Genomic DNA, 15,426 nt, shown 5'->3' with positions numbered 1-15,426 from the left:
GACAGTTGTGCGTATGCCTGGTATGTACCTTTTTTGCGGTCGTATATATATATATATCTCGCTTCTTCAGTCGTCCTTGCGAGAGCGAAGACACTCAATCTACGTGCAAGGTTCCGAGCCCATAGCCGACTAGTTAAATTTCAATGGCTTCTTGAACCCTCCTCTCCTTATTGACGATCAGACGGAGCTGTCTGCCTTGCCAGTCGGCGCCTGTTGAGTTCGAAGCAGGCTTGAATGCCCCTTCTCGAAGTGCCTCAGTGAAAAGTTCATAAGACGGGTAGTCTGTCATATATTAGCCGACGATCGTCCGCTAATTCGATATACGTACAGCCATTCACGAAGTGAGATACCTGCTCCTCAGTCATGCCGGTTCCTTTGGTTGCACGCAGTGTTCTCTCCTGTTCCTGTCTCCAGTCGTAGACAAAGTGGAGGTCTTGCGCATCGCTTGGAGATCTTTAGCAAGAGGGTATTGATATGATATCGAGTGAAGGAGGGTAGCACTCACATATGGACCAATGCGTCGAGCCGACTGCACTCCAAGAGTTAGCATCAGCGTCTAGGGCGACCAAGAGGGCAAGGGCACGAACTCGGTCAATACATCATATTTCCGCAAGGCATCATTGACGGCCTTGACATCTTCAAACTTCACATGCCCTAAGCGGCCATTATAACCACCTTGGTCTTTCTGGCGGACTGCGGCCTCCCACTTCTCCCTGAGGACTTCATCATCCAGGGCACGGAAGCCAACGCACCAGCCTTCGAAGATGACCACTTTGATTTTCTCTTGTCCGTCGCCGTTGACCGCTTCCCATTGGCTCTCGGCTACACGATCGCCCTGTCCCGAATACGCAGACTTGTCATATTGCGGGATAGCGGTACGACGGCCGGCACGGAGAGACTCGAAGACCTTTTCGGCTAGAGAGAGGTCATGGGTTGCCGGCTGACCGCGATGCTGGAGAAGAGGATTGGAAGGAAAGGTTTTGGCTAGTGTCTGTTGTTGCTCATGGGTGAGGTAGAAATCATCCAGGGAGATGGTGACGACCGGGAGGGAATATGGAGGTGCTCGAAGGGTTGATTGAAGGGTTGAGACCTGGTATTTCCCTCTGGTTCAGTATACAGATCGCAACTGGGGAATTCGAGCAGCTCACCAGCACAGTCTTGCCCGCTCCCTGGACACCGTTGAGTCCCAGGAAGAATGGTGGGGTATTGTTTGGGTCATTTCCGTGTCGCGCCTGGTGGGCTTCCAGGCGTTTCAGTAGAAATGGGATGCAGTATTGAGATTTGTCATCGAGGATTTCAAGCATTTTGCAGGAATTTTTTGCCTATCTAGGTGATGTGGTTGTCTACTATGACTACTCGGTATTGTGATGCTATATACCATTTGTTCTCTCGGACGAGATCCGACCGAAATCTGGGGTAGTCGAACTTCCCCCCGACGGGATAACATTGCGCCTGAATGACTTCCCGCATTTGCGCAGAGCGATGAAGAAATCTCTCCTGGGACCTACTTGGATGCTGACCAGATTAACTGTCAATATCATCTCGACGACCAGTAGTTATACAAAACACATCAGCGATTCCACCCCCGCGTGTCCCACGTGACAATGACGTCCAGACGCATGCTCGATGAGTCAGCAGATGGTCACTCTGAGCTCTTCTGCCACTAAGATCGCAAGGAAATAGAGTGGTACCTCCTTGAAGAATGATGAGTGTAGAAAACGAGCATTGAGCATTGAGCATGTGGAAGAGGACGCAGCAGCTAGTAGAAAGTAGAAAGACGACAAACGTCTCATGACTGGAGCATCGGCATGTGAAAACGCATCATCTGCCTAGCCAAATCCGCTTGGCGCCTGGCAGCGGAACCTCCGAGCTTCACTTGGAAGATACCGAGGTTCCTTTGGAGCTTGCCGAGCGTTGCGACCGTCTACACCTTTATCCACCTCACTTCTTCCCCCAGATCCAGTTCCGATCCCCTACGGTATCCCCGGCTCCCCAGAATTTCTTCCTTTTATATCTCACTTTCCATCCTTCCGACGAATTGTCTTTTGAGTCCCTTATCCCCTTCTTCTCTCCTCCTTTGAACAGAACTGTGTACTGAGTGCACCGCCTTATTCGACCTTCTTGATACCCTCACTTTCCTTTCCTCTTAAATCCGTCCAATATGTCTGAGCTGCGCTTTGACAACCAGACTGTCGTTGTTACAGGAGCTGGTGGTGGTCTTGGAAAGGCCTACGCTACCTTCTTCGCTTCCAGAGGTGCCAATGTCGTTGTAAACGATCTGGGTGTTTCCCACTCCGGTGAGGGGGCATCATCAAAGGTACGACGGATCATCTATCAAAAATGGTGGTTGTATGACAGCTACTAACTCAATTTCTACGTAGGCTGCTGATGTAGTAGTTGAAGAGATTCGAGCGGCTGGCGGCAAGGCAGTAGCCAACTACGACAGTGTTGAGAACGGTGAAGCCATCATTGAGACAGCCCTCAAGAACTTCGGCCGGATCGATGTTCTCATCAACAACGCCGGTATCCTCCGTGATGTCAGCTTCAAGAACATGAAGGATCAGGATTGGGATCTGATCAACAAAGTTCACACCTACGGTGCATACAAGGTTAGTCTAGTAACCATAAAGCTTGTTAATTCGCCAGGGTATTAACTATGATCCTTCTGTTCAGTGCGCAAGAGCAGCATGGCCTCACTTCCGGAAACAGAAGTATGGTCGTATCATCAACACGGCTTCGGCAGCCGGTCTCTTCGGCAACTTCGGCCAGGCGAACTACTCTGGTGAGTTGCTTGTCGCTTGACACTTATGTCACTGATGCTAATATATCGGAAGCCGCCAAGCTCGGCCAGGTCGGTTTCACTGAGACCCTTGCGAAGGAGGGTGCCAAGTACAACATCATTGCCAACGTTATCGCTCCCATCGGTATGTCTGGAATAACGATCTTATATACCTTTTCAGCCCGGTGTCTGACTTGCAACAGCTGCCAGCCGTATGACCGCTACAATCATGCCTCCTGAGGTTTTGGAGAACCTCAAGCCCGACTGGGTTGTCCCCCTTGTCGCTGCTCTGGTCCACTCCTCAAATACCACTGAGAGTGGCTCGATTTTCGAAGTCGGCGGTGGTCACATGGCCAAGCTCCGGTGGGAGCGTGCCAAGGGTGCCTTGTTGAAGACCGACGCTTCCCTGACTCCCGGAGCCATTGCAAGAAAGTGGAAGGATGTCTACGACTACTCTCAGCCGGAGTATCCTACCGGCCCCGCCGACTTCATGACCCTCCTGGAGAATGGTATGAAGACTCCTAGCGCTCCCGCTGGAGAGGAGCCTGATCTGAAGGGCAAGGTTGCCCTCGTTACTGGTGGCGGTAATGGGTGCGTATTACCTAATTTTTTGATCCCTAAGGAACATACGCTGATTTCTCCAGTCTGGGCCGGTCGTACTGTCTTCTGTTCGCTAAGCTCGGTGCCTCCGTGGTCGTTAACGATCTGGTCGATCCCGAACCTGTCGTCCAGGAGATCAAGAAGATGGGTGGAAAGGCCGTTGGCAACAAGGCCTCCTGCGAGGATGGCGACGCTGTCGTCAAGACTGCCATTGATGCTTTCGGTCGCATTGACATCTTGGTCAACAACGCCGGTATCCTCCGTGACAAGGCCTTCACCAACATGAACGATGATCTCTGGAACGCTGTTATCAACGTTCATCTGCGTGGTACCTATAAGGTGACCAAGGCCGCCTGGCCCCACATGCTTAAGCAGAAATACGGTCGTATTGTCAACACGGCTAGCACCAGCGGTATCTACGGCAACTTTGGACAGGCCAACTATGCTGCCGCGGTAAGACCTTCCCGTTTGATCATTTTGACTGAAAGCTATGGGTTTGCTAATCCTAGTCTAGAAACTGGGTATCCTTGGTCTCTCCCGCGCTCTTGCCATTGAAGGCGCCAAGTACAACATCAAGGTCAACACCATTGCGCCCAACGCGGGCACCAACATGACCCGTACCATTATGCCTGAGGAGATGGTTCAGGCCTTCAAGCCCGATTATGTTGCTCCGATGGTTGCCCTTCTCTGCTCTGACATGTGCCCGGAGCCCAGCAGCAAGGGTCTTTACGAGTGCGGCAGCGGATGGTTCTCCAGTACTCGCTGGCAGCGCTCTGGCGGCCACGGATTCCCTGTGGACGTGAAGCTGACTCCTGAGGCTGTTCTCAAGAACTGGAAGCAGATCATCGACTTCGATGATGGTCGTGCTGACCACCCCGAGGACAGCCAGGCTGGTACCGAGAAGGTGATGGCCAACATGTCCAACCGCAGTGGTGGTGAAGGTGGCAACGATATCCTGGCCAACATTGAGAAGGCCAAGCAGGCCACTACTGAGGGCACCGCTTTCGACTACGTTGACCGCGACGTCATCCTCTACAACCTCAGCGTTGGTGCCAAGCGCACTGACCTTCCTCTGGTGTACGAGAACAATGAACACTTCCAGGCTCTCCCCACTTTTGGTGTGATCCCCTGGTTCAACACTGCCAACCCCTGGAACATGGACGACATCGTGGCCAACTTCTCTCCCATGATGCTGCTGCACGGTGAGCAGTACATGGAAGTTCGCAAGTTCCCCATCCCTACCGAGGCCAAGACCTTGACATACCCCAAGCTCATCGACGTAGTCGACAAGGGTAAGGCCGCTCTCGTCGTTGCTGGATACACGACCAAGGATGCCAAGACCGGAGAGGAGCTGTTCTACAACGAGTCTACCGTCTTTATCCGTGGCAGCGGCGGCTTCGGTGGCTCGCCCAAGCCCACTGCTCCCCGCCCCAAGGGTGCCACGGCTGCTTACAACCCTCCCAAGCGCCAGCCTGATGTTGTGATCGAGGAGAAGACCTCTGAGGACCAGGCTGCTCTGTACCGTCTCAACGGTGACCGCAACCCTCTGCATATTGATCCCGAGTTCAGCAAGGTCGGTGGCTTCAAGACTCCTATCCTACACGGACTGTGCTCGCTGGGTATCTCTGGCAAGCACGTCTTCAACAAGTTCGGTGCTTTCAAGAGCCTGAAGGTTCGCTTCGCCGGTGTCGTGCTGCCCGGTCAGACCCTGAAGACGGAGATGTGGAAGGAAGGAAACACAGTCATCTTCCAGACCACTGTTGTGGAGACCGGCAAGCCCGCAATCCTGGGCGCTGGTGCCGAGTTGTTGGAGGGAGCCAAGGCCAAATTGTAAGATAAAAGCATACTGGGTTAATATGGTCTATCAGCTTTTGTATATAAATCATGATTTCTGCCAACAGAAGCAATGCATTGATGTCTTGTTTATGTGTCTGCTACGCTCAAATTTGTAAGCGATCGAACAATACTTTTGCACATTCAAAGTATAATACTGTGTTCGATCAGAACTCTTATGAGTCAATCAATTTTTGCGTAGTTTTTGGAGAGTGACTGATTAGTTGTCTGAGAGTTGTAGTTGGGTGACAGGACGCCTCAACACCTCGATTTCATGGTTATGTAACCTGCCCCATCAGCACCGAGGACCGCACCTCAACCTGGACACTCACTCCCCGCAACCAGCACATCAACCATCAAACACCGATGCCAACGGAACTTATCAACGCTAGGCAGTTGAGTTGAATTCGCATTGAGTCTCATCTGCACAACGATCATGTAGCGGAGTTTCCGTCGTTGCCACGATGGTGCTCTCGCTACCTGTTCCAAGCTTCTCTAGATCCACGACGGCCTCCCCCGCGCCCCGGTCCAGCAACAGCAACAGCAACAGCAACAGCAGCGGCAGCGGCAGCGGCAGCAATAGCAACAATCAATCAACAACCCTTAGCGAAGCCCTCCGGAACAACCCGTTCGGGAATACATTTCGGTCGCGTGCCATCGCAGCCCTGACGTCAAACACCCAAGCCGAGAACGCGAAGCAGGAGCAGGAAGAGCTCAACAATGCGCTGGAGACACTAGCCCGGATCTTCCCAGATGTGAAGATCGAGGTCTTCCGCGAACTGCTTGTGCGGTTTGACGGGCAGAGCAGGTTGCAGGTGTGCGTGGAGCAGCTTCTCCGGCACAAGAATGAATGGGTGGCTGGGCGGTGGAACGTCCCGACGGGGACCGGAGGCGAAGCGGGTGATGGTGATGTTTCACGAGAACACGATCCGCGTGTGGTGCCGCCCGAGGAACGGTTCCGGAGCGACGAGTACAAGGCTTCTGTGAAGGGTGTGCTGGCGAAGGAGTTCAGTGGCCTGAGCAGGAGTACGGTCGAGGCGGTGCTGGCCGAGGCGAACTTTTGCTACATGCGGGCGCGGCCGACACTGAAGGAGCTCTCGAGGCGGACGTGGCGGGCGACGCTCAATAATATACTTCCTTCGTTTAAACGCAAGAAGGACAAGGACGAGCATCCTCTGGTGGTATGGCAGCGGGGTGCGGATGGGCAGCTGGTGCCTAGGCTGAAGGAGACGGGATGCGTCGAGCTGGATAGGGAGTTATATGAGGCTCTGCTTGCGCCTTTGCTGCGAGTGAGGAGAGAGGAACAGGAGGAGAAAGACTTCAAGTTGGCCGAGGAGCTCAATGAACGCGAAGCACAGGCGGTTGATGCACTGTATGAGTGTGAGTGCTGTTTGGCCGATGTGACCTTTGAACAAATCTCCACTTGCTCAGTCGACTCCCACATGATTTGTTATAGCTGCATACAGAGAACTGTCCACGAGGCTCTATTTGGACAAGGATGGGGGAAGTCGGTGGACGTGGAGAGATCGACTTTGAAGTGTATCGCGCCGATTGCCCACGGTAGCTGCGAGGGCAGCTTGGATCCTGAGACCGTCAAGCGAGCTATAATCATGGAAAAGGCTGGCCTCGAGACCTACTGCAAATTCGAGACTCGGCTGGCTTCGGAGTCTCTAATGAAGTCGCAGTTGAAACTTGTCCGCTGTCCGTTCTGCTCTTACGCCGAGGTTGATCCCGTTTACCATCCTTCTGCCAAAGGAATTGCCTGGCACTTTCGTCGTGATGGACTCTTGTCTACGATCTTGATGACTGTTATACTTCTCGATATGATACCTTTGCTCGCCATCCCGCTGATCATTCTATACTTACTGGATCCTACGGCTGTGCCGACTATCCTCAAGAATTCGCTTCTCAATCTGTGTCTCAAGGTTCGACCAAAAAGATTCACCTGTGCCAATCCTCTTTGCCGTCGCGTCAGTTGCATCACCTGCCAGAAACCGTGGCGGGATCCTCACATCTGTCATGAGCCCCTGTTGCTCGACCTTCGGGCTACTGTTGAGGCCGCGCGCACAGCTGCGGTGAAGCGCACATGTCCTCGGTGCGGCTTGTCCTTTGTCAAGTCGTCCGGCTGCAACAAATTGACCTGCGTCTGCGGGTATTCCATGTGTTATCTCTGCCGCAAAGCCCTTGGGTCGTCACTTCCAGCAGCAGGACAAGCCCGAATGCCTCGCCTTGTAGCTGGTATCTTCAACCAGGAGAACGTCGCACCGGCTGGGGGCAAGATCCTATCGACAACGACCGGAATGGCCTCGATGGAGAAGATGCAGAGGAAGGCTACAAGCACTTCTGCGAGCACTTCCGCATCAATCCGGGATCGAGATGTACAGAATGCAACAAATGCGATCTGTACCAGGCCGAAGACGAGGAGGCTGTTGCGCGCCGAGCAGGTGAGCGAGCAGAACGTGAGTGGCGGGCTCGGCAGGGCGCCTCGGCCGCCGGGGTTGCGGTTGGGGCTTTGCAAGTCAACAACGATTTCTCAGCAGACACCCAGAGGAAGTCCTGGTGGCTCCCGTTGCATCAAGGCAAGGGCTGGGGATACTGGCTCAACGAGGTGTGGCATGACGGGCAGTGGAAACTGGAAGCACAGGCTTTGGTGGACTGGGTGGTGGAGCAAGTGGTCGTTATTGATGAAACATGATTTTTCTGGCCGTCTTGCATTTGCCTGCTATACACCTGGTGGGCGTTGCATTGTTTCGTTCAACCTGGGGCATGGGCATGGGTACACAAAAGGAAGTTGGGCCAGATTGTTTTGGATTTGACGACGTGACGACTACTGTTACCTGGATACCTTTTTTTCTCCTCACTTGAATTAATAATGGATGAGTTCGATTATTCTAGTTTACCACTCTTATCATCTCTAAACCACGGTACAAATTAACCGAGACCGATAGCTAGCAAGCGTTCTTCTCATCGTCCGCACCGGCCACCCTCTTCTTCGCCTCCTCCTTCAATTTCGCATCATCGGCCCTATTCAACTCAACCTGTGGCATCAGCGCAAACGCCAAACAGAACGCAAATGCCGCCAGTGCGCCGCCAATTACGAAAATGATCCTGAAGCCCCGCTTATACGCTGGTATGACCAAGGCACGCACGCGCTCTGCCTCGTCCGCCGATAAACCCGAGAGATAGTTCTGTGGACTGGACAGGAAGGATCTTGTTTCTGAAGCCGTAAATCCGAGACTGGAGATCGAGGAGGAGAGGATGTTGTTTCTGGAATATGTCAGTGTGCACTGCAGTCAGTCCTGGTGGATGTGCAGGGCATGGCATGGCATCTTACATGATTGTTCCGGCGACGGCTAGGCCGAGTGTGCCGCCTAGGTTTCTGACGAAGCTGTGCAAGTCAGTGTGTGTTTTCTTTGGTGATAGATGGGAAAGGGGTGGCATACTTTCGGAAGGAAGTTACAACGGCCATATCACGGCGCTCGACGCCGGCTTGGATTGCGATGAGGGCTCTGTGATGATCCATTAGTTGAAGAACGGGGAAGGGGAATGGGCGCCAGGGTTGAGCGTACGGCTGCAGGGTGTTGCCCACACCCACACCTGTCAATATCCCATAGCCGATCTGTTTCCCCAGGCCGGACGACTGGTCCAGCGTCGAGAAGAGGCCTAGTCCGACGGCCCAGATCATCCAACCGAAGAGGATGCATTCCCTGTACCGGCCTACCCAGTGGACGACCAGTCCGGACGCGGTACTACTGGCCGCTAACAGTCTGTCAGCTGTGTCTGCTTTTGCAAGGGAGAGGAGAGGACATACTCTGCAACAGCGTGATGGGCAGCAACATGGCGCCGGCCTTGACGGTCGAATACCCAAAGACCAGCTGGTAGAAGGTCGGAATATAGTACACCTGGACCAGGAAATTCCACCCATTGACAAACATGGTCAGACACGCGCCGTTGACGATCCGCGAGCGGAAGATATGCATCGGGACAAGCGGGAACGCGGCGCCCTTCCACTGCCAGAGCACGAACGCAACGCAGACGGCCGCGCCCACGCCGAGGGTAGCAATCACATGCGCCGAGTCCCAGGCATACTCGCCCCCGCCCCAGTTCAGGCCCAGCAGCAGCACGGCCGTCCCGCCGAGGGCCAGCGCCGCGCCGACGAAATCCACCGCCGCAAGCTTCACCTTCCACGCTCCCGTGACCTTGCGCAGGGGCATGAAGAAGAACACGCACAGCGTCGTGAGCACCGTGAGCGGGAGGTTCAGCCGGAAGATCCACCGCCACGACTCGTTCTCGATCGATGCGGATGCGAGCGCGCCTCCGATCACGGGCCCGATGCCGTTTGCGACCGCGACCACCGCGCCGAGAATACCCTGGTATTTACCCCTCTCGCGCAGCGGGACCACGTCGCTGACGATCATCTGGGCGACGGTCATGAGGCCGCCGCCGCCGATGCCGGTGAAAGCACGGAAGATGATGAGCTGGGTGGCTGTTTGGGCGAGAGAGGCGGCCAGCGAGCCGAAGAAGAAGATGGCGAGGCCGGTGAAGAGGACGTATTTGCGGGACCAGATGTCGGAGAGGCGGCCATAGAGCAGCTGGAAGCAGGTTGATGTACTGCGGTCGTTAGCAGGATTCACTCACTCTCATGATAATGGAGGATTATTGACGTACACGAAATAGGCGCCGGAGATCCAGGACGTCTGGTCGCTGGCGTTGAGGGCGCTGCCGACGATGGACAAACTGGCCGCGAGGGTCGTCTGGTCCATCAAGGCGACGAGATCGACCGTCGAGCATGCGAGGAAGATCTGCTTCTCTCAGTTTTTCTGGATCATATTGTCCAGTGATGATACTCACCGTGATGATGGTACTCCTGGGGACATAGTTTGTCTGCTCGTTGAAGACATGTTGCCCTGCTGCCTTGGACTCTGTACCTTCTGTCGCCTCTACCACTGTTCCAGAGGAGCTCGGGGGCTTGACTCCTGTTGTTGGCTGATCAGCGTGTCTGGCATTGTGGTTTGCTACGTCTCTGGTTCAACTGATGTTGACTGGCTACAGCGGGAATGGGAATTGGGTTTTAAAAGTTGGAATGCACCACGAGGGCGACAATGATCCGACCCGTGCATTGCAGAGCCCAAGGACTGTAGTATTCTTCGAGTACCCGTGGGTCAATCCGTTTGATGAGAAAATGCAACTGCCGTGATCATTGATAATAATACGAAGCGGGTCTGACGGACGGTCTGCAGCATCCAGACGCCATCTCGCACTAAACAGGAAAATGTGCGCAAAAACACTCACCAAGGTCCCCGTGCGTGTCTTAATTAATTACTCTATTTGAAGAAACACCGTGTACAGTTAATTCATTGTGTTCATTGAAGGCAATTGCCGTCCGAATTCTTTCAGGACCTTGGAGGTGCCAACACCCATAAACGGGTCTATTGCCTACGCTACACTGCGAATCATGGAAGTTGACATTGAATAGTGTAGTAGAATACTGTCGATCATTCGTCGATGGCCTCCAGGTACTCTTTCTCCCGTCCGTTCACGGTAGTTGTAGGCGAAACATCCGCCTCCAAGGTAGTCTGGGCAATTCCCCGAGGCAGAAACCTGCAGAGATCAGCCTGCCGTTTCAGAAAAGAGCTCATTACAGAGCCGGAATCTGCTCAGATGGATCTTCTCCTTCTGGCCGCAGTGATCCTCGGCTGGTGGGTCATTCTGCTGTCGGGGATATTGCATATTCTGTCACTGCAGAAAAGGTGTTTGCGGTATAAAACCGGGGCCTCTGCGTCTTATGCTTTTGCTTAGCGTTTACATTCGTTGTCAGTAGCAAAAAGATGACTGCAAACGAGCTGAACGTCTACCGGGGCCCTGATGCCCTCAGGAAGTACTTTGACCCCGATTGCCAGCCGCCTCTACCCCTGGTGGAGGTTCCAGAGTACCTGAATCCTTACCACCAGGATGGGGTGCGCATCTACGCCAAAATGATGTCGATGCATCCAGCAAACAACGTCAAGGCAATGCCTGGTAAGAGTCCCTCCCTTCAGGACCATGATAGCTACCGACTAACGAAACACGCAGCATTAAACATGCTCGAGAAGAAAGTCGTCCCGGGCAAAACCAAGACCATCATCGAGTATAGTTCCGGGTCCACGGTGATATCCATGTCGATGATCGCCCGCGTCATGCACGGTATTCACGACACACGAGCCTTCCTAAGCAACAAGACCAGCGACGCCAAGCTGAAACTCATGCAGTTCTTCGGCCTGGATATTACCCTGTTCGGCGGGCCCAGCCAGCCTGAACCGTTTGACGACCGCGGCGGGATCCAGAGTGCCCGGAAGATGGGTCTGGAGTCCGACGAGGTCCTCAACCCCAACCAGTACGAGAACCATGATAACTGGGGCTCGCATGTGCGCTGGACGGGCCCGCAGATTCTCAGGCAGCTCCCGGAGATCAATGTGCTCTGCGCCGGCATGGGCACGTCGGGCACCATGACCGGGCTGGGGACGTTTTTCAAGGAGAACAAGCCGTCGGTGTTGCGGCTGGGGGTGTGCACGGCAGCTGGGGACCGCGTGCCGGGCCCGCGGTCGTTGGCGCTCCTGAAGCCCGTCGAGTTTCCTTGGAGAGAGGCGGTCGATGCCATCGAGGAAGTCAATTCGTACGATTCCTTCTCCCTGTCGCTGGACCTATGCCGGGAGGGGATAGTCTGTGGCCCGTCGTCGGGATTCAATCTACAGGGATTGTTTCAGCTGCTGGAGAAACGCAAGCAGGCCGGGACGCTGGCTGAGCTAGCTGGGCCGGATGGTTTGGTCCATTGTGTTTTTATCTGCTGCGACCTGCCCTATCAGTACATCGGCGAGTACTTTTCCAAACTGGGGGCGGAGAAATTCCATCCCATCAAGAACCAGGTGAAGTTCTGGCTGTATCTTCTGATTTTGACACCAACATTTCATGCTGACTGGCAGCAGAATCTCAGCGCAGTCGACATCTACCGCTACGACGAGAGCTGGGAACGAAGCCCCATCGTCCTCTTCACGCATTTCTACGAGACCCCCGCTCGCTCTCCGACAGTCTTCTGCGCAACATCGAGCTCAGACCACTCTGCTGCGTGCTTGATCTGAGAACGGCGGCCGACTACTCCACGTGGCATCTGCCGGGATCCGTCAACATTCCCCTTCGCAGCCTCGACTCACATGCTCCCAAGCCATTCGCGGACCCCAGCGTGCTCGAAGCCCAATGGCTAGAACTCGAGACCCTTTTCAAGGCCGAGGAGGCTCTGAGCAAGCTCCGTGGCCAGCATGTCTTGGTCATTTGCTATCATGGCGATACAGCCCGCGTGGCCACCAGCGTTCTGCGAGCCAAGGGTATCGAGGCCGATAGTCTGAGAGGAGGGTATCAAGCCCTGAGGGATCATGGGCTATGGGGAGAGAACGAAGTGAGCACCTGCACTGCCAATGGTATTGGCGCTAGCACAGAACATATGAAATCGTCGATTTCTGTGGAGAGCGTCCCATTGCAAGTGGGTTGATGATATGTGCTGGTAACTGTTACATTAGTAGTATGACTATGACTAGTGATTATGAGATTATGCCACCATTTTCTTTTTTTCTCCGTTTCCGTCTTCCCTCCTAAGGTTGATCCATGGTGTCTTGTGTCTGCAACCAACGCACGGATTCAGCGCAAATGTGCTCATAGCCCATAGGCCAATTAACAGAATTAAATAAGAAGAAATAGATTAATATTATCTGAAGAGAAGAAAAAAAAGAGAAAGATGGTCCACACTGGACGCTAAACAGGCTGGAAATGTGCTCAATTGTGAGCATGTCTGGGCCAATCAGCGACCAGCATTTACAGCCCTGAAGCATTCAACGATACTACCTAGGTCATTGGAGGTGCTCTACCTGACTCTTATATCTGACTCTAGTAACTAGAATTCAGGACGTGTACTAGATCAGCTGTTAGCGTTCCTTCTATCCTGGCAGTCGCACCATTGCTGTCTGCAGAGTTATGTTCTCCTCTGTATAAATCCCGACCAAGTCAAGATCACCATCTACTGTCGTGATCGTCTTTGAGTACCAAGATGATGGACATGTCTGACGACGCAGGCTCCGGCCTTCCATGGCTAGACCAGCCTGTTATGCTTCATTCCTCCAGAATAGACACATGCAAATTGAGTCCGGAGCAGTGCGCCTACCGTCGCGGTCACTGGCGATACTGGTATCTATCTTACCCTTCTACAAAGCTTCTGACGACGCTTCAGTAGACTAATTACAACTCAGGTACGAAGCGGATCATGTCTACGCCTTGAACACCGTCTACTTCATGTGTGCGGCCATCGGGGTCTTCGCCATAGCTCACTTTCTCTCCCGCCGGGCTCCTCTGCCCGTGAAGCGCAGTGCTGTCTGGCGGAAGACGACTGCTGCTATGCGCTATCTCTCCTATCAGGGATACCAGATACCGTCCTTGCGGTACTGGTCGCCGTCTCTGGGTGTGATGCTCCTAGGACTGGTGGGATTTGTTTTTTTCTTTGGTGGGTGTATGACCAGATGGACTACTTTACTTGACTTCCGCTGACATTACTAGCCATGACCCTTGGCCCGAAGCCATACTACTGGCCTAATACGGCGACAGTCTCCTATGGAGGTAGTCCGCCGATTGCGACGAGGACGGGGTGGATGGCCTTGGCCCTGCTTCCTTTTGTGCTGTGAGTACAACGGCCCAAGTTGTGTCGGCGGGCTTAACTGATTGTGTAGGGTCCTGGGAACGAAAGCGAATCTGATCTCGATGTTGACAGGGGTACCGCATGAAAAGCTGCAGGTCTTCCATCACTGGGCCAGCTACGCCATGTTCGTCCTGGCGTTGATCCACACCTTTCCCTTCATCATCGTCCACATCGACAAGGGCGATATGGTCAAGCAGTGGAAGACGGAGGTCACCTACTGGACTGGAGTTGCGGCGCTGATTCCCCAGGCGTATTTGACCTTCATGTCTTTGCCAGCCATCCGGTGAGTCTGAGCCCCTTCGTCTCTATCCTCTCAGACGAGCCCCTAACGACAGATTCTGTAGAAATCGATACTACGAGTTCTTCAAAGCGACACACGTCACCGTGGCGCTGCTCTTCGTCCTCTTCTTCTTCTTCCACTGCGACTTTCGTCTCACATCTTGGTATTATCGCTTTCTATCTACTTGATGGGCAGCTAAGCTGACTGTGGCAGGGACTACTTCATCGCCGGGGGCACCCTCTACCTCTTCAGTCTCTGCGCAGCATACATCCGCACCACCCTCCTCCACGGCCGCCACAAAGCCACCCTCGACCTCCTCCCATGCGGCCTGGTCCGCATCAAAATCCCCACCTTCATAACCTGGTCCCCAGGCCAACACGTCTTCCTCCGGTTCCCAAATCCCTCCCAGCTCAGCCTGCACTCTCTGACCGCCCACCCATTCACCATCGCCTCCATTGCCCACGACGCAGCCTCCCTGTCCAAACCCAACGAACTGGTCTTCTACATCAAACCCCGCGGAGGGATCACCGCCCGACTGGCCAGCCTCGCCGCGCAGCGCCCGGGCACCGAGCGCACCGTCCTCCTCGAGGGTCCCTACGGCGGCCTCGCTGCATCCGCATCCAACGACCTCGCGCGCTTCGACTCCGTTCTGGTCATCTCGGGCGGCTCAGGCGGCGGCTTCTCGCTGGGTGTCGTGGACGCGGTGCTGGCCGCCTCATCGCCCTCCTCATCCTCCTCAACACCAACTCTGCAGATCATCTTCGCAACGCGCAACCAGTCAATGGCAGAGTGGTACATTGGGGAAATCGAGACCCGCATCTCGACCTCAAATATCTCTACCAGAGGCGGGGATGTCTCCGCCTCGATCTACGTCACCTCTGCGCAGCAGGAGCAGCAGCAGCAGCAGCAGCAGACAGACGAGGAGAGTAAACTCCCCTCCACCAAACCCCTCGCCAGCAGCATGTCGCAGATCGGCATATCACATGGTCCCCGGCCGGACTTGCCTGCCTTCATTGCGGGCTGTAAGTCTCCGTACAGCGCGCACGGTAAGCGACTAGGTATCTTCGTCTGCGGTCCGGCGAGCATGCTGCACGATGTGCGGAAGGCGGCTGCGCGGGCGCAGCGGGATGTCCTGGGGGGTGGAGCGGAGGAGGTATATCTGCATTTGGAGCCTTTCTCGTAAGATTAGCCAAGTTGCTGACATTGGACATTTCGAAG

The 15,426-nt window shown here is 54.4% G+C and overlaps 6 protein-coding genes across 6 annotated transcripts; 4 read left to right on the top strand and 2 right to left on the bottom strand.

The window, feature by feature from the left end:
* Positions 1-133: 133 nt before the first annotated feature.
* P174DRAFT_505322 (TDA10 family protein) lies at positions 134-1,740 on the bottom strand (the record flags this gene model as incomplete). Its single annotated transcript, XM_024831256.1, has 5 exons — positions 1,149-1,740; positions 588-1,090; positions 506-529; positions 329-444; positions 134-282 (listed from the first exon to the last, which is right to left on the bottom strand). Exons 1-5 carry the CDS (start codon positions 1,302-1,304, stop codon positions 134-136), a joined length of 948 nt encoding a protein of 315 aa, XP_024681929.1. The 5' UTR covers positions 1,305-1,740.
* A 199-nt stretch (positions 1,741-1,939) lies between these two features.
* Positions 1,940-5,247, top strand: mfp (putative peroxisomal multifunctional beta-oxidation protein (MFP)). The gene is made up of 7 exons (XM_024827764.1): positions 1,940-2,317; positions 2,382-2,609; positions 2,674-2,782; positions 2,835-2,924; positions 2,983-3,370; positions 3,424-3,832; positions 3,894-5,247. The coding sequence occupies exons 1-7, from the start codon at positions 2,162-2,164 to the stop codon at positions 5,211-5,213; spliced, it is 2,700 nt and encodes an 899-aa protein (XP_024681928.1). The 5' UTR covers positions 1,940-2,161; the 3' UTR covers positions 5,214-5,247.
* A 79-nt stretch (positions 5,248-5,326) lies between these two features.
* On the top strand, positions 5,327-8,378 carry P174DRAFT_229884 (E3 ubiquitin-protein ligase). The gene has a single exon (XM_024821403.1). The coding sequence runs from the start codon at positions 5,677-5,679 to the stop codon at positions 8,026-8,028; it is 2,352 nt and encodes a 783-aa protein (XP_024681927.1). The 5' UTR covers positions 5,327-5,676; the 3' UTR covers positions 8,029-8,378.
* Positions 8,161-10,332, bottom strand: P174DRAFT_422332 (putative MFS drug transporter; the record flags this gene model as incomplete). Its single annotated transcript, XM_024825031.1, has 8 exons — positions 8,161-8,479; positions 8,547-8,600; positions 8,656-8,721; positions 8,782-8,971; positions 9,024-9,823; positions 9,881-10,014; positions 10,064-10,188; positions 10,302-10,332. The coding sequence occupies 8 exons, from the start codon at positions 10,330-10,332 to the stop codon at positions 8,161-8,163; spliced, it is 1,719 nt and encodes a 572-aa protein (XP_024681926.1).
* Positions 10,333-11,040: 708 nt separating this feature from the next.
* P174DRAFT_461759 (putative cysteine synthase B) lies at positions 11,041-12,734 on the top strand (the record flags this gene model as incomplete). Its single annotated transcript, XM_024830044.1, has 4 exons — positions 11,041-11,230; positions 11,285-12,114; positions 12,175-12,276; positions 12,297-12,734. The coding sequence occupies 4 exons, from the start codon at positions 11,041-11,043 to the stop codon at positions 12,732-12,734; spliced, it is 1,560 nt and encodes a 519-aa protein (XP_024681925.1).
* A 552-nt stretch (positions 12,735-13,286) lies between these two features.
* Positions 13,287-15,391, top strand: P174DRAFT_513729 (ferric reductase family protein; the record flags this gene model as incomplete). The annotated part of the gene is made up of 6 exons (XM_024832002.1): positions 13,287-13,423; positions 13,486-13,736; positions 13,790-13,910; positions 13,960-14,211; positions 14,273-14,371; positions 14,422-15,391. The coding sequence occupies 6 exons, from the start codon at positions 13,287-13,289 to the stop codon at positions 15,389-15,391; spliced, it is 1,830 nt and encodes a 609-aa protein (XP_024681924.1).
* Between the last annotated feature and the right edge of the window lie 35 nt (positions 15,392-15,426).

This window comes from Aspergillus novofumigatus (genome assembly GCF_002847465.1).
Source record: "Aspergillus novofumigatus IBT 16806 chromosome Unknown P174scaffold_5, whole genome shotgun sequence".
NCBI lineage: Eukaryota > Fungi > Ascomycota > Eurotiomycetes > Eurotiales > Aspergillaceae > Aspergillus > Aspergillus novofumigatus.
Note: the sequence above shows the minus strand (reverse complement) of the source record. Positions and strands in the feature narration are given on the sequence as shown.